At 45.9% G+C, this 21,727-nt stretch overlaps 2 protein-coding genes across 7 annotated transcripts; both read right to left on the bottom strand.

The window, feature by feature from the left end:
* Positions 1 to 1,946: 1,946 nt before the first annotated feature.
* Positions 1,947 to 21,719, bottom strand: CMC4 (C-X9-C motif containing 4). 5 transcript variants are annotated; one of them, XM_054040903.1, is made up of 4 exons: positions 21,588 to 21,719; positions 20,476 to 20,594; positions 6,009 to 6,076; positions 1,947 to 3,201 (listed from the first exon to the last, which is right to left on the bottom strand). In XM_054040903.1, exons 3-4 carry the CDS (start codon positions 6,064 to 6,066, stop codon positions 3,032 to 3,034), a joined length of 228 nt encoding a protein of 75 aa, XP_053896878.1. In that variant the 5' UTR covers positions 6,067 to 6,076; positions 20,476 to 20,594; positions 21,588 to 21,719; the 3' UTR covers positions 1,947 to 3,031. The 5 variants fall into 5 exon arrangements, with proteins under 5 accessions (XP_053896878.1, XP_053896877.1, XP_053896880.1 ...); XM_054040902.1 differs by lacking the exon at positions 20,476 to 20,594; XM_054040905.1 differs by lacking the exons at positions 20,476 to 20,594; positions 21,588 to 21,719 and adding an exon at positions 21,510 to 21,534.
* Positions 6,046 to 9,544, bottom strand: MTCP1 (mature T cell proliferation 1). 2 transcript variants are annotated; one of them, XM_054040907.1, is made up of 4 exons: positions 7,900 to 9,544; positions 7,625 to 7,795; positions 7,414 to 7,465; positions 6,046 to 6,076 (listed from the first exon to the last, which is right to left on the bottom strand). In XM_054040907.1, exons 1-3 carry the CDS (start codon positions 8,017 to 8,019, stop codon positions 7,418 to 7,420), a joined length of 339 nt encoding a protein of 112 aa, XP_053896882.1. In that variant the 5' UTR covers positions 8,020 to 9,544; the 3' UTR covers positions 6,046 to 6,076; positions 7,414 to 7,417. The 2 variants fall into 2 exon arrangements, with proteins under 2 accessions (XP_053896882.1, XP_053896881.1); XM_054040906.1 differs by lacking the exon at positions 6,046 to 6,076 and adding an exon at positions 7,248 to 7,332.
* Positions 21,720 to 21,727: the final 8 nt, after the last annotated feature.

Genomic DNA, 21,727 nt, shown 5'->3' with positions numbered 1-21,727 from the left:
TAAAGGGTTAAGAAGCAGGTAACCTGGCTGACACCTGACCCAAAGGACCAATAAGGGGACAAGATACTTTCAAATCTTGGGGGAGGAGGCTTTTGTTTTTGTGCTCTTTGTTTTGGTGGTGTTTGCTCTTAGGACTAAGAGGGACTGGACATCAATCCATATTCTCCAAATCTTTCTGCACAAGTCTTTCATATTTCAAACTTGTAAGTAACAGCCAGGCAAGTCGTATTAGTTTTATCTTTGTTTTCTCAACTTGTAAATGTTCCTTTTGCTAGAGGTTTCAGAGTAACAGCCGTGTTAGTCTGTATCCGCAAAAAGAAGAACAGGAGTACTTGTGGCACCTTAGAGACTAACAAATTTATTAGAGCATAAGCTTTCGTGGACTACAGCCCACTTCATCCGAAGAAGTGGGCTGTAGTTCACGAAAGCTTATGCTCTAATAAATTTGTTAGTCTCTAAGGTGCCACAAGTACTCCTGTTCTTCTTTTTGCTAGAGGGTTTACCTCTGGTTGCTGTAACTTTGAACCTAAGGCTAGAGGGGTTTCCTTTGGGCTCTTTGAATCTGATTACCCTGTAAAGTTATTTTTCCATCCTGATTTTACAGAGAATTTTTACCTTTTAATAAAATTCTTCTATTAAGAACCTAATTGATTTTTCATTGTTTTAAGATCCAAGGGTTTGGATCTGTGTTCACCAGGACTAATTGGTGAGGGGATATTCTCAAGCCTACCCAGGAAAGCGGGGTTAGGGGCTTGGGAGATATTTGGGGAAAGGCAGAGTTCCAAGTGGCTCTCCATAAATATTTGGTTAAAATGCTTGGTGGTGGCAGTGTATTTTTAACCTAAGCTGGTAAAAATAAGCTTAGGGGGTCTTTCATGCGGGTCCCCACGTCTGTACCCTAAAGTTCAGAGTGGGGAGGGAACCTTGACAGCACCATTAATAGTTCTCTGAAAACATTTGCTCAATGTGCAGCAGCAGTCAAAAAAGTTATTAGGCAGCATTAGGAAACTGCTAGAAAAGACAGAAAATGTCTCAATGCCACTATGTAAATCCATGGTGCATCCACACCCTCTGTACTGTGTCCAGTTCTGGTTGCCCCATCACAAAAAGAATATAGGGGGACTGGAAAGGGTTTAGAGAAGGGTAACAATGATGATCAAAGATGAGGAGGACAAAAATGTTTAGCTTAGAGATGACTAAGGGTGGATATGATAGAGGGCTATGCAAAAAAATAAATAGATAAGTGTTATTTACCCTTACACAGAATACAAAGACCAGGGGTCAGCTGACAAAATTAACATGCAGTAGATTTAATACAAATGAGGAAGTACTTTTTCACACAGTGCAGTTAATCTGTGGAACTCATCACCATGGGATGTTGTGATGGCCAAAAGTATAACTTGGTTCACAAAAGAACTGGATAAGTCTATCAATGGGTATTAGCCAAAATGGTCAGGGCCAGAACCCCATGCTTGGGACAAAGCTGGGTGTGGAAGACACTCCATTACTGACCTGTTGTACACACTCCACCACCCCTCCCCAAAAGTTCTGGTACCGGCCACTGTCAAGAGACAGGATATTGGATAAGAGGAACCATAATCTAACCCCGTAGGGCAGTTATGATGTCGTTAAGGCAAAGTTGTGGCTGTAAAAAAAACTTTGAGCCAGCCCTTTGTGCATTGCTGCAACTTCTCTTTGAATGGGAAATGAGGTAAATATGAAAAAGAGCTTCAAAGCCACTTCACTTCATTACTTTACTAGCTCTTAATCAAAACAAGATCCTAGGTTACTCCTGTGACAAATTAATTTTTTATTACAGGCTCAGGATATAAAAACACCACACAGCTTTCAAAAATTTGCAGGTGCGGGCCTTAATCATGAAATCAGTCAATCTGCCTGACCATGTGAGACAAAACAGACAGAATAAATACCCCTAGTGAGAACTCTCATTATTCCAGTCATTTATTTTGTATCATGGTATTTAGAATACAAGACAAATGGATATGTCACATGTGCTTTGATATAGCTGCCTATTATGTCCAGGAACTGCAGTGGTCTGTTATTGTTCATAAAAACCTGTATTTCCAAACTAAAGTTGTGCTTGATAGTGTAATGATCACCCAGAAGTGCACAAAGTTGATTAGGCTTTGTATGACAGAACTATATGTAAAGGGGCATTGTAATCTCACAAATTCATTGCATGTCATATTGCTTAGAGATGTTCAGTCATACAAGATGACTGCTGCTCTCAACATCGTAAAAATCCATTTTATACCAACACCTTGGTTTTCCATAAATACTGCTTTAAAAGATTCTCTTCCTTTAGTACTCCCTGAAATAAAATGCTTCTGCAACATCTTTAAGATCATACAAATACTATTGTGCAATGTGGTCCAACTAGTTATTAATCCAATACCCCATTGCACAACTGAGGAAACAGGCACCTCGGTGAAATGACTTATGGTCACAGAGGAACTGTGGCAGAGCTGGGAATAAACCCCAGAGCTGACTCCCATTCTTGCTTTAAGCACTAGAAAAGCAGATCACATCTTTGGGAAACTATGGCTCAATGATAGGAATATTTCGGATACTTGAAGATGGTCTTGCTTAATGTATCAGATTCAATAGACTCCTTGAACTTATTTCCAGTACATCCTATGCCAGAAGGCTGAATAAGTTTTATATTTCACCCTCAAATTCTTATTCTGAGAATGGATTACTGAGTACATTAAGCATCAGAAACAAATTAAGTCACAATAGTTTGGGATAGAAAACAGAATCCTTTGAACAGCCCATCTGTTGTATTGCATTTTACATGTGGTGCACAGGACATCTTATTCTATGATGGATTCTTCTCTGGCTTCATCATCAGTCTGAATAACGCATTATTTTAACAGTTTTATTCCTTGAGGTGGCCTCCACTCCAGCGTGAACCTCATAGTTTAGCTCTGAAGGTTTATTATTTGCCACTTGCATGCTACTTTGTCTGAGAAGAGGGCCACGCTCCATAACCTCCTGGAGCTGCAGCCTGTTACTGTGGTGCTGCATGAATCCCATTTGAAGCTGCCTTAAGCTTCTCCCTCTCTCTTTCCTCTTTCTCAAACCCCGAACAACAGATGGATCTGCCCTTGGGGTATTGGGCGCAGCATCTTCGCATCTCTTGGAGCACAGCCTCACATCTAGCCTCCAGGTAGTTGTTGGCTGTAAAATAAAAGAATGGAGATGCTAATCCTGCACTAGAGAGCAAACTGCATGAAAAAGAGGGGTTCATCTAACCCAGTTAAGTTCTTTCACATTATGGATCGAGCTTGATCCTCTTGTGGCAACTTCTCCATCCCATCCACACCCCTGCTCTGCAATAGCTATGCTGCTTAGTTCTGGGGAACTAAGGAGATGAGGTGCAAATAACTCGCTTTAATGGAGGGAGTACAGCTGATGGGTTGCATGACCCACCTCCTAATTGTGTATCTACCACTGCTAGGTGGAGAACTTCACACTTATTAGCAAATCTTCACTGATTGCCTGCCCTGCAACCCCTGCTCTCTCTAGCTGGGTTTGGACTTCGGTTCCATTGTCCCACGGATTTATTCCCCATCCAATTCTGAGGTCACCTGTACAGACACTCCCCGGGTTACGCAAACCCGACTTATGGAAATCTGGACTTACAGAAAAAGTTCCATACGTTCCGTAAGCTTTTTTTTTTTTTTTTTTGCGTAATTGCCGGAGATATGTTCCCGACTTATGCAAAATTCGACTTATGCAAGGCATTCCAGAACGGAACGCTTGCGTAAGTTGGGGAGCTTCTGTAAATGATTACAGTTGAATGTAAACCTTAGACACAAGATGGAGAACATAATGCAAATGCAGAGAGAAACATGGTTTGTTTGTTTTTTTCACTGAAGTTAGTCAAAGAGGCCTTTGGGCACCATAAGAGGGGCCAGGGATGGGTTGCAACCAGCAAAAAGAATCATTCCTTGGGGGCAGGCAGAGAGCTCTGCAGAGCAGCGTGAGGCCCCCTGCCCACTTTCCTGTGTCTCACAGTGCCATCAATTAGCTCAAAAGAGCTGAGACTAGGAATAAGCAACTTTCTAGTGGAGGTCAACTGACCCAGCTCTCTCCTTCCCTTCCCAGTGCCTACAGTACCCCAGGTTTTTAGAAGCAGCGATAACTGTGGCACTCATTGAAGCCATAGTGCCCCAGGGTGCTAAGTGTTCTCAAGCTCTGCAGAACATAGGTTACTTGTCCAACGCCACCCTTAATCTTTACTTTCTGAAACCGACACTTGACTCGGCAGCACAGCTTGTTCAATGCTGTAACGTCCCAAAACACTTTGCAGGACAGACCACCAATTTCAAAGAATGTGAGGATTTTGAGGGAGGTAGCCCCAAGCATGACTAAGCAGCTATTGCCGCAGGTGGAACAGTGGTGCTAGCTAATAAAGTCTCTGTCTGTAGGAAGCTTTCCTGGCCGGAGGGTTTGGTGACCACCCTGGGGTTACCTACCTTCCCCTAGAAAGTAGGCTTGAAAGGACTAGATTTTTATTGGTAAATGTCACTAAACGTCAGTTTCACCCTACACACACAAACTGACGCATCCATCAAAAATCATCAAAATTTCCAGATCGGCAAAGTAAGAAAAATGCTGCTTGAAAACTTAGAGTTTGATTTAAGGATATTTACCTTGTATATATTGTCAATTTATCTTTTCGAATTTCAACACTGACTGTCATTAAGTCACTGACCCTGACCCCCGATTTCCTGTAACTGTGAAAATTTAAATGGATAAAAATAAATGTTTAAACCCCATAATTTTGCGCAATTTTGAAAATATAGTTACAAATTGGAAAAAATGAAAATTATTCATTGAAATTATAAAACAATGAAACTCTAATTCTGCCAAGCCTAGTTAAGAGAGACTGAGATTGCGCTGCCCAAACAGGCACTGCTATAATCATTCTCCCAAGCTTTTTGAAGACTAAGAAAGAGCAAACAGTGACCCAATAAGAGACTAATAAAGAGCAGCTTGGGGATTCCAGAAAAGGCATTAGAATCTTTCCAGGGGAAGAGCAACCCTGTCTGGCTTACATCCTACCAGGGTAACCCCAACTAGAGCCGACGACCGTGATCTAGCCTGGGAGCGACACAGGCCTCCTGTCGTCTCCCCTGTACATCTCGCTGTGCGTTAACAGGACCTATAGAGACCAGAAGAGGGTACGTTGCTCCTGGTGCTTTCCCTGACCAGTGAGCATCCCTTTTAGGTTAGCTGGAATGAGTCCTGGCCAATTAGCTCTCATTCACGTCCCAGCCTCTCTCAGACACTGAGAAAGTGGGCTGTAGTCCACGAAAGCTTATGCTCTAATAAATTTGTTAGTCTCTAAGGTGCCACAAGTACTCCTGTTCTTTTTGCGGATACAGACTAACACGGCTGCTACTGCCTGAGAAAGCAAGGAGGCTGATGAATCTAGGCTTAATGATGAGGACACCTACAGCTCAGCAGCATCTCTCCGTAGACAGCCTCTCATGGTTTCCCCTACAAGTTGCAGACATATATGGCACAGGGGAGGGGAGATAGACTGAAACCCTGGGCCTTGGCAAGAACAACTCACGGGAGAGAACCCGCACACCCACCCGGGATTTTCCAAGATGAGTGACCTGTGGCTCATTTTACTATGCATGAGTAACGTGACCATCCCAAATTCAGGTTAACGCAAACTTTACTCCATACTACACCACCACTGCCTCGTCTATATATCTATCTCCAGACACACAAATAAATACTATCCTTTATTATAACAAATTCTTTGTTGTACAGTAGTGGAGTTTAGTTACATCAAATCAAATGCAATGTGGTGATATTAAAATCTGATTTTACAACTACATTACATTTGCAACTAAGTCATTTTTTGTCCTTGCCTTATTCCTTTTGCTAGGGAGAAAGGAGGATGGGGTTAAATTTAAAAACAAAACAAAACAAACAAGACACCAAAAAGAAAACATTGCATATGGTACCTTGCAAGCATTTCTGTATTTCACAGGCTTGTTTCTGGCAGGGATCCTTCTGGGGCATATCCACAGAACTAGAATGATAGGAAAATGTTACTATACAAACAGTGGGGTTTGGGTTTTCTCTAGGGGCTGGGCAAGGCACTGCCTAAGACTTAGACCCTAGGGAGCTCACATTTTCCCTGCTCATATACCCTCCTCACAATGGACAATTGGATGGGTCCCCATTCAAAGCCAGTCTCATGCTGCTTTAGGGTCACTGTGAGACACACAAAGAATCCCTTATCCCCACAAGTTGACCACAGAGCCTTCCCCCCTTTCCTGTCCTCTATTGGCCCAGGGAGCAACAATGCTTTAAACACCCTAGGATATCACTGGGACAGCTAAAGTTAGGCAAGGAATGAAAAGTGGATGATGGGTATCTTGAAGGGTTCATCTTGTAAAACCTGAAGATCTCTTCCTGGTCAAATCTAGTTCTTTTTCCATTTGGCAATTAGTGAACTCTCACCCACGCTGAATCTGAATGATGCTTAAATGAACATGGTTGTTTTAGTTTAACAGTTCAATTCAGGTAGAGCTTATTATGCTCAAATATATTTTGATGTACCAACACTGCTGGGGGGGAGCGGCGCTGCTACGGAAACAGCATTTGTCATAGAACTGCCTCTGGAGAGGAATTTATAAATAAAAGCATATTTCTGTGGTCCTAAAAAAGGATTACTTTTTTTAAGAAAACGTCTTGGTGATCAGTAGATTAAAACCTAGCAAAAAATGCAGCAGATGAGCCTATCAGACTCAAACCTTTTTAAGATAGGGTTTTTGACACGCAATTTGACCTGTCTGTCGTCATGACACTTTGAGATCAAAAGGAAAGCAGAGGTGGATGGGTTTAGTAGTTGGATGGAAGACTCCAAAGAAAATGCAGATGCTGCAGGAAGTGGCGTTGGGGCATCATTCTTCCCTCTGAGCCACCATTAAGCCAAAGTTCCCACACAGTGCTAGGAGATGCTGATGTACTGTCTTGTGGATAGGATATGAAACAGACATTCTGACCATTCATGGTCATTAACAATCCCATGGCACCTTTCAAAACAGATGGGGTATTAGCCCCAGTATCCTGGCCAAACTCCAGTCAGGGAAATTACATTCTGCCTACCTAAAACTGCCCCTTGTAGTTTCAATTGGACATGACACTCTTCTTCACTGCCTGTCCTAAACTCTTGTGTGGTGCTGCTGTGTGCTGTTAAACAGCTGCCACCTCCCACCTCTGAGGTGGGAGAATCATATATTGTACAAAACAAACAGGGACATCTTCCTAGAGGCACCGCTCCTGAAAGACAAAAATTCATATTAAAGGACCACTACAAATAGTTAAAGAAGAGTAAGAAAGAGAGGAAATGGTGACACTTACCAGGTTAATCACCGGGCATGAGTCTAAGCAGCAGCTCCTCAACTCCCCTGATCTGTAAATTACAAGGAAAAGTTCAGTACACCTAAACCACTGTGGAAAAGAGCTAATATACCTCAATAATAATATTTCTTTGCCCTTCTACAGCATCTTTCCTCAGTGATCTCAAATCACTTCACAAACATGAATGACTCAGGTTTGCCACCAGCCTTACCATTAGGTGGTGCTGTATCTCCCAAATGCGAGAGTTACTATCCCTGTACTGCTCGCCCTCGGAAAGCTGCCACATGTGAGGCAGTTGCGATGGGGGAAGTTGGCTGGGTCGCAGTGCCTCACCCAGGGGGACCCGAACTCGTTGAATCCGGGCCCTCAGGGTACCTGCCTCCTAGGGGAAAGTACACAAGAGAAGAATAGTCAGTTATTAGCAGTGCAGTAAAGACATCCACAATGTCAGAACTATGATCACTGAGAAGCTTGAAAGTCACTTGCCTCTTCCACAGCCACGAGCCATGTTTTACGGCGTTCATCACAGTAGACGCCTACCCGTCGCACCCACAGATGGATGGGCGGAGCACCGGCGTCCCCTCCTTCTGCCATTCCCTCAACCATTTGTTATGACACTCCCACTAGGCATGCAGCATCAACACACAGGACACACGCATGTTTTCCCTCAGCTCTGAACAAATTCATGGAGCAAACTGTTAGGCCTGAAAACTACCTGGTTTCAACGGCGCCATCGTGTGCTCACAAAAAGAGTTACTAGCAATATACCAAAAAGTCAATTCAGGAAATTAACAAGATACCCAGATGTCATGAGATGCTCATACTTTGTAGCATATGTGGCTGTATATAGCTTGTAAGGCATTTTGAGATCCTTTGGGGTGAAAGCGCTATATAACCATCATTACATCCCTTTACAATCGGCGTTACTTATTCCATTAAGCTTTGTGCAAACAATACATTATTTTACAAAGTGCCTTTAAACAAGAGTCCAGAGCCAATGATGCTCATGCTCCCAAAAGGCAGGACTGGTAACCAACAAGAGGTGAAAATAGCTTAGAAAGAACCAAAGTCATTCCAGAAACAATCCGGCCTATGGCTCTGCAGGTCTGATTATCTCATACTTGGCACTTGCAGTGCTGCCATGCTGAATCATCAGATCTCTTTGAAAGGCTGGGAGAACTGCCCATTCATTTACAAGCTTCTTGTCAATAGCCATTACTACTTTGTGCATTTCAGATTTTAGCTGCTAATTGAAGGGTAACTGATACCAGCGAGGGCAACAGAATGTTAGTCACTGAGGTGGCTTTTTCTATTGGGATTCTTCAAGTTTATCAGCGCTCTGAAGTCTGGCACAAGCTGACCTTAACATAATGAAGGTCAAGAAAACTACTCTCCTTAGAGCTACATGAGGTAACCAAAACAGTGTATTCTTCTGAGTGCCTGTTCATGTCCATTCCAATCAGGTGTGCACGCATACACATGCACGGTAGTCAGAAGATTTTCCCATAGCAGCATCTGTTGGGTCGGTCTGGGTGTCCCTTGGAGTTGTGCCTTTAGGACATTCAAATATAGAGCCCTGCCCACCCACCACCCCCTCAGTTCCTTCTTACCGCCAGTGACGATTAGCTGGAACTTTCCTATGCTCTTGTCTTGGCAAGTGCATTTAGCAGTCTATATACATAGTTTTCATTAGCTCTGTAGTGTTAATTAAATAGTCAGCAGCCCTTAGTGTTACATTGTTTTCTTTCCCCTCCTACACTCTCTCGATGCCAGGGCATGCCCGGGTCTCCAGGCTTCAAAGCCTGCGAAGTCTGCGGCACATGTATACCCAGAAGCGATCCTCACACTTCGTGTTTGAAGCGTTTAGGAGAGAACCATCAGAAGGATCGTTGCACCATCTGCAAGACCTTTTGGCCCAGGGCATTAAAGGATAGAGATCAGCACCTGAAGGTCCTGTTAATGGAGGCTGCACTCCGCCCCCAGTCTGACCCCAAGTCGACTGACCCTGTGCCGAGTTCCTCGGTGCGGAGAGCTCTGGCACCGTCAGCACAAGCACCAGTGCTGAGTAAGGACAAGTACTCACGGTACCATCCCAGCTCCATTCATGGTTCACATGCCACACACACACACACACACACACACACACACACACAGTTCTCAATCGCCAGTACCGCAGAAGAAGAGGCCAGAGAGCGGTCGTTCTCCCCGTTAGCCTAAGGAGCCAGCCATTGTGAGACCCGAGCTGGGCCACACTACTTCTGCTCCACCACCGGTGACAGTTGCATCGACTCCTGCCCACATGGAAGGGCAGTTGAGTCTGGACCCTCCTCGTTCACCGAGGCCGAGACAGGGAGCTGCACCTCCCTTCAACTCCAGAGGCATTCGAGGCAGCCCAAGAATTACTTCATCTCACGGCACCGTTCTCCCCTCCTAGACTGAACACGTCACCGGCACTGGTCGCTCCCCGAGCACCTTCAAGGGGAAAGCCCGCCATGATGTCCCATCTATCTCCAACCCTGGCGTGCCCCACTCCCGGGCACCAGAACAGACCCAGCAGCTGTGCCAGTCCCCGAGTCCTCGGCATGAACGGATGGCGCCTAGAAATACCGCTCCTCCGTGGTCCTCTTTTTCAGACACCTCAGCGTTGGACTGCTATCGGTCCCATAGGAGTGTCAACACAGGACCGGCACCCTTACCTGGCACCGTGGCCCGTGCAATGGCAGCCCCCGGAGCAATGGCCCTTTTGGACTCTCTGGGCTTTTCATCAAAGCCAAGTTCAGAGCCAAGGGTCACATCCCAGGGCAACATCGGTGGCCTCAGCCATGTTTGTACCCCCGCCAGCACCATTGGTATTGGCAGGATCAGGGATAGCCGCATTGCCACCCGGCACTACCATCCCATCACCTCCAGCACCAGTGCAGCCTGCACCAGCCCCAGTTGTTTCGGCTCCGACATCTCCAACACTGACAAGGGCTCCGGCACCGATAACAGCCTCGGCACCAATTACACTTTCAGCACCGGCGTCGGTGTATGCAGCCTTGACACCGAGGGACAAGACCCCATCCGAGTCGGCACTGGCTCAAGAAATCCAGGTGGCGCAGGACCCTTTGGGTGAAGAAGGACGGAACAGATACAGCTACGGGCATAGCCATGACAAGGGGCTCCTGGCTCCACGTCTCGGGCCTGCCATATGAGATCCAATAGCCATCCCTTACGGGGGGTCTCTTCCTCATCCCCACCCGGACAAGGCGCTGGCGGGCCTGGCTACAGCCCCAGCCCTGGAGAACAGCTGGGTTCTACAGCAATTGCTGCGGCAGGTTGCCCAGGGTATTCAGGTGTGGGAGGTAGGGGAGGACGCAGATCCAATGGTAGACATCCTTGCCCCCTCCAGACCTGCACGTATCGCCTTGCCTCTTATAAAGATCATCTCTGACACCACAAAAACTTTGTGGCAGACCCCAGCCTCATTGCCCCCTACAGCTAAGCACAACGAAAGGCGCTACTTTGTGCCATCCAGGTGCTACGAGCATTTGTATGTTCATCCCGCACCTGACTCTCTTTATTGATGTTGCCAACCAACGTGAACACCAGGGCTTCCACGGATCCTCCCCAAAGAATCGGGAGGCAAAACGACTCAACTTTTACGAGAGAAAGGTCTATTCCACTGGCAGATTGCAGCTCCAAATCTCTAATCAGCAGGCATTGTCAGCAGGTACTGCTACAACACATGTGGGGCAATGGCAAAATTTGCGGAGCTGATACCGCAGGACTCCCGCACCGAGTTTTCAGTTCTGGTGGAGGGGGGGGGGGGGGGGAGCTCATTTCACGAGCTTCGCTACAAGCCGCACTGGACGGAACGGATACAGCTACGGGCATAGCCATGACAAGGGGCTCCTGGCTCCACGTCTCGGGCCTGCCATATGAGATCCAATAGACTATTCAGGACCTCCCATTCGAGGCTCTCTTTTCTGAGAAAACAGACAAAAGGATGCATAGCCAAAAGCACTCGAGAACCACTCTCAAATCATTGGGCCTCCATACTCCCGCTATGCAGCAGAAGCATTTTAGACCACAACCTTCCCTGCGCTTCTACCAGCAGAACCATCAGGATGGTTCCCAGAGGAGGAACAGGAGTGGAGGGAAAAGGCCACACTTGTCATCAGGTCAGAGCTCTGGCCAATCCAAGCCACTTTTTGGCCCGAAACAGGCCTTTTGAAGTGCAGTCGAGGATGGCGCACCAGAACAAAAACTGGATCTACCCCGCCTTACCTTTTTGTCCTGACTGTCCCCTTTCTACTGTGCTTGGTCCCTTATCACTTCACGGCTGAGTGTTCCGCACAGTATAGAGGGGATATTCCATCCCATTCTGTACCCTCCCACCCTTCCACTATCCTTCAATGTCCCTCTTCGGGGACCTCCCTCACGAGCAACTCCTTATACAGGAGGTGCACTCGCGCCTTTTGCTGGGGGCAGTGGAAGAGGTTCCTCAGGAACAAAAGGGCAATGGTTTCTATTCTCGGTATTTCCTAGTACCGATAGCCAAAGGCAGGCTCAGGCCCATCCTAGACCTGCGAGAACTTAAAAAGTTTGCGAAGAAGCTTGAGTTCTACATGGTCTCTTTGGCCTCCATCATCCATTCATTAGATCCAGGAGACTGGTATGCCACCCTCAACTTGAAGAATGCATACTTTCACATAATAATAACTCAGTCTGACAGAAAATGCCTCAGGTTTGTGGTGAACAACACCCACTACCAGTTCACAGTCCTCCCATTCAGCCTGTCAGCCATACCTCAAGTATTCAGCAAGTGCATGGCAGTCGTGGCCATGTTCCTCCACAGGCGACAGGTACAGGTCAAGGGTCAATCCAGGACTCAAGTAGAAAGGCAATTCGCCTTCATAAGAGCTTCTTTCGATGAACTGGGCCTGCTACTGAACAAGGGGAAATCAACGCTGTCCCCAGTTCAGATGATAGAATTTGTAGGGATGATACTGGACTCGACACACACCAGGGCATTCCTTCTAGATGCGAGATTTCAAGACCTTTTTTCAAGGTCCCAGACAGACAGTGTCCCACCACCACAGCATGGAACTGCCTAAAACTTCTAGGACACATGGCAGCTTGTACCTATATAGTACAGCATGCCAGACTTCGACCTCTTCAGTCATGGCTGGCATCAGTGTATCGGCCAGCCCACAACAGTTTGGACAGGATTGTAACCCTGGCTTGCCCAGTACTTGACTCCCTCCTGTGGTGGCTCGACCCACAGGTAGTATTTGCAGGGGTCCCTTTAACCAGCCCTCAGCCATCTCTCTCACTAGTGACGGACATGTCAGATTTGGGCTGGGGGGCACATTTGGGAGACCTAAGAACCCAAGGCCTCTGGTCTCAGGTGGATCTTGCTCTCTACATCAATGTCAGAGAGCTGTATGTCTGGCATGCCAGACTTTCTGAGCACACCTTGCAGGGAGATGTGTATCAGTCATGACAGACAACACCATGGCGATGTTTTATATCAACAAAAGGGGGTGCATGCTCTTCTCCCATGTGCCAGGAAGCCCTCATGCTGTGGGACTTCTGTGCAGAACACTCGATACACCTGCAAGCATCATACCTCCCTGGAGTACAAAATGAGTTGGCGGACCATCTCAGCAGATCGTTCCACGACCATGAGTGGTCCCTTCGCCCGGACATTTTCCATCAGTGGGGTTTTCCCCAGATAGACCTGTTCGCCAGGCAACACAACAGGAAGCGTCAGCAGTTTTGCTCCTTCTTGAATCACAGCCCAGGATCCATCACGGACGTGATCCTCCTCCCATGGGGAGGCCATCTCCTATATGCGTCCCCGCCCATCCCTCTCGTTCACAAGGTGCTCCTCAAGATATGGAGGGAAGAAGCTTCGGTGATTCTGATAGCTCCAGCCTGGCCCTGCCAACACTAGTACACATCACTCCTGAAAATGTTCATGGAAGCGCTAGTCACCTTGCCGCTCTTCCCAGACTTACTAACTTAGGATCATGGTGGTCTCCAACATCCGAACCTAGAGTTGCTGCACTTCATGGTGTGGAAGCTCCATGGAGCTCTCCTGCTCAGACTCGGTTAGATAAGTCCTCCTGGGCAGTAGAAAGCCCTCCACCAGAGCTACCTACCTTGCTAAGTGGAAGAGATTTTCAATCTGGTTGGCGCAGCATCATTCACCCCGATGCTCGCCTCTGTGCAATTTATATTAGACTATCTCCTCCATCTCAAGCAGCAGGGGCTGTCCATGTTGTCAATAAGGGTTCACTTGGCCACCATCACTGCCTTTCATCCAGGTGCAGAGGGCCACTCGGTCTTTGCCAAATCTATGGTCAGCCGTTTCCTTAAAGGGGTCAACAGGCTATACCCGCATTTCCGGCAGCATGTCCCCGCTTGGGACCTCAATCTGGTCCTTTCCAGACTCATGGGACCACCCTTTGAACTTTTGGTGACATGCTCCCTGCTCCAACTCTCATACAAGGTAGCATTTCTGGTAGCAATAACCTCAGCCAGGAGGGTGTCTGAGCTCAAGGTCCTGACTTCAGAGCCCCCTTACACTGTGTTCCATAAGGACAAGGTCCAGCTCAGACCTCACCCGGCTTTCCTCCTGAAGGTTGTTTCCCAGTTTCACATCAACCAGGACATCTTCCACCCGGTATTCTATCCTAAGCCGCACTCGAGCAGCAGGCAGGGCCGGCTCCAGGCACCAGCAAAGGAAGCAGGTACCTGGGGTGGCCAATAGAAAGGGGCAGCACTCTGTCCATTATCAGGACGGCACGTCCGGCACTTCAGCACTCCGTTTTAGTCTTCGGCGGCACTTCTGTGGCAGCTCAATCGGGTTTTTTTTTTGTTTGTTTTTTTCCACCGCTAGGGGTGGCAAATAAGCTGGAGCCGGCCCTGGCAGCAGGGAGAAAAGACTTCACTCATTGGATGTCCACAGAGTGCTAGCCTTCTACATCGAGAGAATGTTACCATTCTGAAACTCGGTGCAGTTATTCGTGGCAGTGGCAGACAGAACGAAAGGTCTTCCTGTCTCTTCTCAATGGATTTCATCATGGATCACGTCCTGCATCCGGGAGTGCTACAACCTGGCAGGAGTACTTGCTCCTTCGATCACTGTGCATTCTATCAGGGCTCAGGCCTCTTCAGCAGCATTCCTGGCGCAGGTTCCCACCCAGGAAATCTGCAGAGCGGCGATGTGGTCCTCCATTTACACTTTCACCATGCACTATGCAATCACCCAACAGGCCAGAGATGATGTGGCCTTTGGAAGAGTGGTGCTCCAATCAGTGGACGACTCCAACCTCACCTCCTGAATCTGGGCTTGAGAGTCATCTGATTGGGAATGGACACGAACATGCACTTGAAGAAAAAAAATGGTTACTCAACTTCTCGTAACTATTGTTCTTCAAGATGTGTTGTTCGTATCCATTCCAATACCCACCCTCCTACCCCCGTCGGAGTAGCCGGCAAGAAGATACTGAGGGGGTGGCGCGTCGGCAGGGCTCTATATTGAGCACCATGAAGGTGCGACTCCAGGGGGTGCCCAGACCGACCCAACAGATGCTGCTAAGGGAAAAATTTTCTGACTACCATACACATGTGCATGTACACACCCCTGATTGGAATGGACGTGAACAACACACCTCAAAGAACAACAGTTACGAGAAGGTGACTAACCGTTTTTTCTTGGTTCTATCTTTAATGTGGAGTAAAAGAATTAAGAACTAATCAGTGTAAGGTCTACCTGCTATAGACCAGAAGCAATATCCCAGTGAAATACAGTGATCTCATCCAGAAAACTTGTGGATGTACAAGGCAAACATTGCATGCAAGTAATCAAATCTGGGTACAAAAAACAGGAGAAGAGTTCAGGGAGAGAAAAAAATTATTACTTGCCTCAGTGCAATGTACATAGGGAAAATACACTCCCTTGCTATCCTATACATCTCAGACATACCAAATAATCAATTGGAACACTGGCACTTCAAGGAAATCAGCACTGAAGTCATTCAACACAAGGCTTTCTGGAACGATCCGTAAAGGATAAGGTGACATTTCTATTGCACCATTCATTCTGGAAGATCCCAAAGTGCTTTACAGACTTGAATTGATTCTCAAACTATGCATAGGAGTCACTTTATCCAACACCGATATGTGGAAACCATCACTGTACACCTTAAGCGAGCGGAATGTAATTACCCAAGTTGGAATTTGGCCAGGATACTGCCCTACTCCATGGACTCCATAATGATCACGAATGCTCAAGATCTTGATTTTATATGTCATTTGAAAGACAGAACTTCCAATAGCACAGTTCCCCCCCAACACCACGTTGTGGCATCAGTTCAGTTCCGCACTGGCTGACACCTATTGGATCACCAATTCTACTTCCTAGAGCACCTAGGTTTTCCTTAGTGGTCTATCATCCAAGTACTGACCCAGTTTGATCTTGTTTAGCTAAATCTAACAGAATCACAGCACAGGCTGGTGTGACTAACATCTCCCGCAAAGTCTACAAATACTATTAGATTATGGTTGGATTAGAAAAATACAGATGTATATTTATTTGGTATGAATGTGGTGCTAGTGAAAGGTACAGCATGGGCAGCAGCTGTGCAAGTTTCCATTTTAGTCTGGGAGTGTAATGTAGTAAAATCTCATTCTGTGGGCAAGTTAGTGACAGCGAAGTGCCAGTTGATTCATAAAAATCTACAGAATCATAATTTCAATGGTATCATCCTCTGCAACAGGCAGGAACTTGCATCTTTCTCCCCCCAGCTCCAGGTCCTCCGGTCGGTGGACATTTTGATAACAGGGTAATGTTGGAAATGGGTATCACTCGAAAGCCCTTTCTCTGACAAACATAATGGTATTCAACATGACAAACCAAGAACAATTATATTTGAGAAAATGCTTAAAAATCAACTTTAATTATACTTCAACTCAGGAATGCAATGCATACATAAAAAAGACATTGATCTTTGGTAATCCTAGAGAAGCTAGCCTTGACTTGTAGGATTGAAAACATTTATTCAGCAAAATCACCATCCATGTCACCTCGGTCTAGGGCACCATGCTAGACATGCTGTCACACTGATCCTTGTCCATGCCACTCTCGCACCTCTCCATGCAAGACAGGCTGATGGCCAAACATTTACAGGGTGAGCATCTGATTAGCTGAAGGATTAATTCAGGAGTATATGGTATTTCACACATAACAAGACCCATCCCTGTCCGATAGGGAGAATTATTTTGGATGTGTTCAATCATCCTGGAGCCATTCCATTGCTTGATAATTTACCCTTGTGTTAGCAGGTATAAATGCATCCCTTGTCAGTGGCAATTTTTCTCCATTTGTGTGCTTCTTGGAAAACATCCATCTATGTAGCTCTGCGAGTGTTGTCATGTTGGTCTTAAAATGATAAACTCAGCATATGAACGCCTCTAGTGCATTTATGTCCTCATTAGTGACTGTCTCAGCCGTTCTGAGTACCTGAAGAGTGAGGAAAGTCTTTGGAGGTTGAATCAAATGCCTTCCAGTAAGATAATTTGGTCTTTCCAGTCAACCTTCCATTGTGACATTGGAGAAGTTGTGGAGTCAATTATTTTGTATTGGACAATTGTAATACCATGGAGTCTCTTCTGCCTGGTAATATTTTTCATTGCTTTCTCTGCATACGTGTCAAATGCAAGATGGACTTCGTCATACATCCAGTATTTTCTCTGTAGCCTCATAATGAAGTGTTCAGCCAAATCATGGCAGGTATTAACAGTTTCTGGTTTATTGAGAGCATATATCTCAACCATAGCATCTATGATTGCTATGCTGAAAGGTCTCTGCTGGTATAAGGTCCTGGCCAAATTGTTAATAGGTGGTGACTTAGGAACACAATGGAAGATGTGCATTAGTTTGCTTTTTGCCTGGTACATATGCATTGTTCTATCACATTCAAACATCAATTGTGGTACCACTGAGAACTTTTACATTTCCGAAGTCTCACATGCCAATATCATTTTGAGATCTGGACACAACCAGGAGAAGTGCAAACAGTGTCCTATGTGTGGTTAACTCAGTCATCATCCCTGCCACCTTCACTCTGACTTTATCTCATATATAAGAGCACACCTTTAGTCTGTTCTTCTTGACTGGAGCCCATAGATTGAAAGAGCCTGGGATAATTCTTTGGGTTTTAAAGGTTTCATACAAATCATGACCAAAAGTATGCATTTGATAGCTGAAGATGTCAATCTCATCACTGAAGACTGCTTTTATCATAATATTAATGAGCTCCGGCCCAAACAGGTTGCCATCCTGGGGGATGGGGGAGGGGAGGGACAGCTCAGTGGTTTGAACATTGGCCTGCTAAACCCAGGGTTGTGAGTTCAATCCTTGAGGGGGCCACTTAGGGATCTGCGGCAAAATCAGTACTTGGTCCTGCTAGTGAAGGCAGGGGGCTGAACTCGATGACCTTTCAAGGTCCCTTCCAATTCTAAGAGATAGGATATCTCCATTTTTTTTTTATTATTATTATTATATTTTAAATTGCCCCTTCTTGGCATTTAACTGCACCTAATTAATTTAGATGGTGCTTGTTTTTTTCTGGGGAAGTCATCCCAGCCATGCCGAATGTTTCATTCAAAACTTGATGGATGGAGTTCTGAATTTGTCAGGAAAAACTGTGAAAGAGCCTTTGGATACTGTGTTATGCCCACTCTACCCCTCTTCACTTTCCTTGCTCTGTTTTTATGTTCTAGGGCTTCATCTGAACCAAGTGCACAGAAGGGAGCTGACGGCCTTTTAACAACCCAATTTCCTTTTCAAAATTCCTCCATTTTTCTACACCTCTTATTTCAGGGAGGTACCAGGCAATCATCACAGTATAGCTGGTTAAATCTAAAGCAAAGAAGTATTTAACAAGGTCTTCCAGTGCTGTGAGGTACAAACTGGAATTAGCAGTCCTGACAGATCAAATAAAGAACAGCAAAGACTTGCCCACAGATGGCACTCATCCTGGCATCTTCAACATTTTCCTGGGTGATTGATGTACTTTCTCTCCAGCCTTATGGGCACACTTCTTATAACCATGTGAGGTGCCACTGAAGCATTGTGTTTAGCCCAGTTCTCCACGGTGGTATTCTCCAAAGATGCAGTTCCTACATGGTACTCTATCTCCACACTAATGCCTAAAAATAATCAAGACCAAAGTAAAAACAAGGATTTTGTAATAAATTACTTTGGGATTGTAATTAATTAAATTATATAATGTATGTTATGTAACGATGTGCATACCATTTGCAGATGGATTCCAGTAATTTCTGACTCGATGCTGACATCTTAACCAGTGCCTCATTACAACTCTTTTGGCATAAAAAACAAAGCCGATAATCAATACAATTGAACTGCTTCTTTTTTGCCGATGACGGCAAATCAACTCGAAGTACTCCTTCAATTTATAGTAATCTGTAACATCAAAAAAATTAATCAGGCATCCAGTTCTGGCATTAACTGATGACACAGCACTGTCAGTCAAGGGCCATGATTTAGCTTTGTGAGGGCTGCATGTTTGACATGCCTGTGTTAAAGTATAATTTTTAAAAGTTGACTTTTAAACATTTTCTCTAATGTATAGCTACACAATTGTTCTAGGTTTGTCATGTTGGGTACCCTTGTGTTTGTGAAAGAAAGGGCTTTCAAATGATATCCAACTTAATACATAGTCATCAGAAATGGGTTATCAAAAATTCCACCAACTGGAGGACCTGGAGCGGAGTGGGGTGGGGAGGGAGAGTGAGTCCCCCCACCATGCTTCAGAGGGTGACAGCATTGAAATTATGATCCTGTAGATTTTTATGAATCAAGTGACACCTCCCTTACCTTTCTATCATTAATTTGCCCATAGAATTGCACATGCTTCCAGACTATTTACTGACCCAGAAATGTGCTCCAACTCTGCCCTGAATTCCACAGGTGAATTCAGTCCCCATGGCCCACACAGTCCTGTCCCTCTTGTGTGAGACTGCCAACAAGATTCCCAGTTAGTGACAGCTTGGTCTTGAGGACATGGAACTGGAGTAAGAAATATCTTTCTTTAAAAACAAAAAAGCTAACGCAGAAGAGAAACATGGATGTGATTTGAAAAAGTAAAGAGCAGGGAGATTCATATCTAAAACCTTGAGAATAACTTGAAGGGAGAAAACATACAAAACTCCTATTCTTGATTATACCGAGAAGGCAATCAAACCGCTTACAGGAAGCGGCAGTAGAAAAGAGACATAAGGTTACTTACTATTTATTTTACAATATAAGAACTGTTCCTTATTTTCTACACAATGTGGTTTGGCCCCATATTGTTCCACACTCTAAACAGAACCATTATTCAGCCTGAAATTTTCAGAATTAAAGAATCTATCATCATTGATCCTATGTCCTAATCAATATGTTTGCAGAGAGGAGTGCAGATGTTCAGCCCATCTCAGTATCAGGCCATTGAAGTTTAAAGGAGTTCTAGGACACCAGTGGCTTTCACGTATAGGCATGAAAATGGTTGGTAGGAGAGCTAGATCGTGTAATAAACATAATTTATTAGCTTTTAAGATTGATTCCTTGTAAATTATTTATTGTAAGATGAAGAAATTGTTCTAGCTGCATCTCAGACAATCGCCAGAGCTACAGTTCATTGAGTGCTAAACAGTCTGTGCCCACGTGAAACATTTTGTAGTTGTTAATTGTACTAAATTGTATTTCAAGAAGGGAGTCAGGTTAGATTTTCAGAAGAGTTCAGCTACCATTTAGGCACTTTAGGAAGTGGCCAGTTTTTCAAAAGTTTGCAACATCCTGCACCTCCTATTATTTTCATCAGAATCTGTTTGGTGCTGATTTAAAAATATAGCCATTTCATTTAGGCGCCTATATGGGAACTGAGCTCATCTGAAAATATAGCCCATCAACCCTAAACCAGACATACATGAAAAAGCCATGAGTCAGGTGAGCCATCCAGTATTTCAACACATTTAACCACTAATTTAACCACTCAACTCTACCTGGAGTACTTGCATAGAGCAGAGGCCTCTGACAGACAGCTTTCCACTCTGCTCAAATTATTCAGGGATAGAAGAGGTTCATCAATCAGAGAGTTGAGCAGAAGTTAGGAATGGAAGATCTAGGTTTGATGGGATCAGATAAGAGGTAGGCAAATGGGGCACAGAAAGGAAAGAGCAAGGCAGAAATAGGGTACGGTAGCCAAGAAGCAGGAGAGGATGATCACAGGTAGATATAAAACGGGAGGAGAGAGAAATTATGGCATTTGAAGGCAAAATATGTTGCAGATCCACTTGGCATTACTGGCCTCCCCCCATGCAGAACCATCCCCATCAATGCTTTCTGATCACTGTGCAGCCATTTACCAACCCTTGGCCACCAGACTACTGGAGGGCATGAAGCTGAAGTCACAGTGAGCATGCAATTCAGGTGCAAAAGGGCTTCACAAGGGGATCCAGTGGGCGACAGACCCTCTCAGAGTATAGCTCACTGATGCCCAAAGGCAATTGAACCCCTTCACCGTGAGACTTTAAAATCTACCTTGAAACCTCTGCCAAATTAGAGTCTCCGCCTCCCCGCAAGTGAATGAGCCAGGGCTACGGGCGTGGGGGCACTGCACTCCAGGCGTGTCAGATGCAAGCCAGTGGCCCAGTCTTTGCCCACCCCTGTTCTGAGTGAGGTAGGGCATGATCGTCACCCAGCGCCCTAGCTGCCAATGGTAAAGCTTCCCCTGTCAGGGTACACTGCCCCCGTCGTGCCCCGCTACCCCTGGCAGGAGTTATTGGGGGGGTGCAGCCCCCAATGTCCCCAGGGGCCTGCAAGGCCTCTCCTTAGTCTCCCTCCCTGATTTTCCCCCATGGGAGTGGGGGAGCCGATCCCTCTGCCCCCGACTTCCTGTGTTTCACTGAGACATCGGCTGCCTCCTTCCTAGAAATGGCCTAGCCGGGGGGGGGGGGGGGGAGAGCAGCCAGCCCGGCCCCAGCGGGACACATGCAGCTGAGGAGACGCCCTGCCCCGCCCCCTCCTAGTGACCTACTTGCAGCCCCCAGCCAGCTAACGGCCATCACCGTGTGCGCTGCTCAAACCCCTCCTCCTGTCCACCCTTCCTCTGTACCTCCTGGGCCCCGGGCGGTTCGGAGACCCAGCGCCAGTGCACACTGCCCCCGCCCGCGGACTCTGCTCTCCGCAGCCCACAGCGGAGGGTTCGAAGCGCCGGAACCGAAGTGCCTCAGCTCAAACATGTAGCCCGGCGCT

This window comes from Malaclemys terrapin, chromosome 9, assembly GCF_027887155.1.
Source record: "Malaclemys terrapin pileata isolate rMalTer1 chromosome 9, rMalTer1.hap1, whole genome shotgun sequence".
Classification (NCBI taxonomy): Eukaryota; Metazoa; Chordata; order Testudines; family Emydidae; genus Malaclemys; species Malaclemys terrapin.
Note: the sequence above shows the minus strand (reverse complement) of the source record. Positions and strands in the feature narration are given on the sequence as shown.

Coding starts and splice junctions, on each gene's coding strand:
- MTCP1 (XM_054040907.1), bottom strand. CDS start 8,019: ATGGTTGAGGGAATGGCAGAAGGAGGGGACGCCGGTGCTCCGCCCATC. Junction 7,796..7,899: donor GGCTCGTGGCTGTGGAAGAG/GCAAGTGACTTT, acceptor ACTTTCCCCTAG/GAGGCAGGTACCCTGAGGGC. Junction 7,466..7,624: donor AGATACAGCACCACCTAATG/GTAAGGCTGGTG, acceptor TGTAATTTACAG/ATCAGGGGAGTTGAGGAGCT.
- CMC4 (XM_054040901.1), bottom strand. CDS start 21,714: ATGTTTGAGCTGAGGCACTTCGGTTCCGGCGCTTCGAACCCTCCGCTG. Junction 18,896..21,587: donor AACCGCCCGGGGCCCAGGAG/GTACAGAGGAAG, acceptor TTGATGTTACAG/ATTACTATAAATTGAAGGAG. Junction 18,619..18,724: donor CTGGAATCCATCTGCAAATG/GTATGCACATCG, acceptor GATTATTTTTAG/GCATTAGTGTGGAGATAGAG.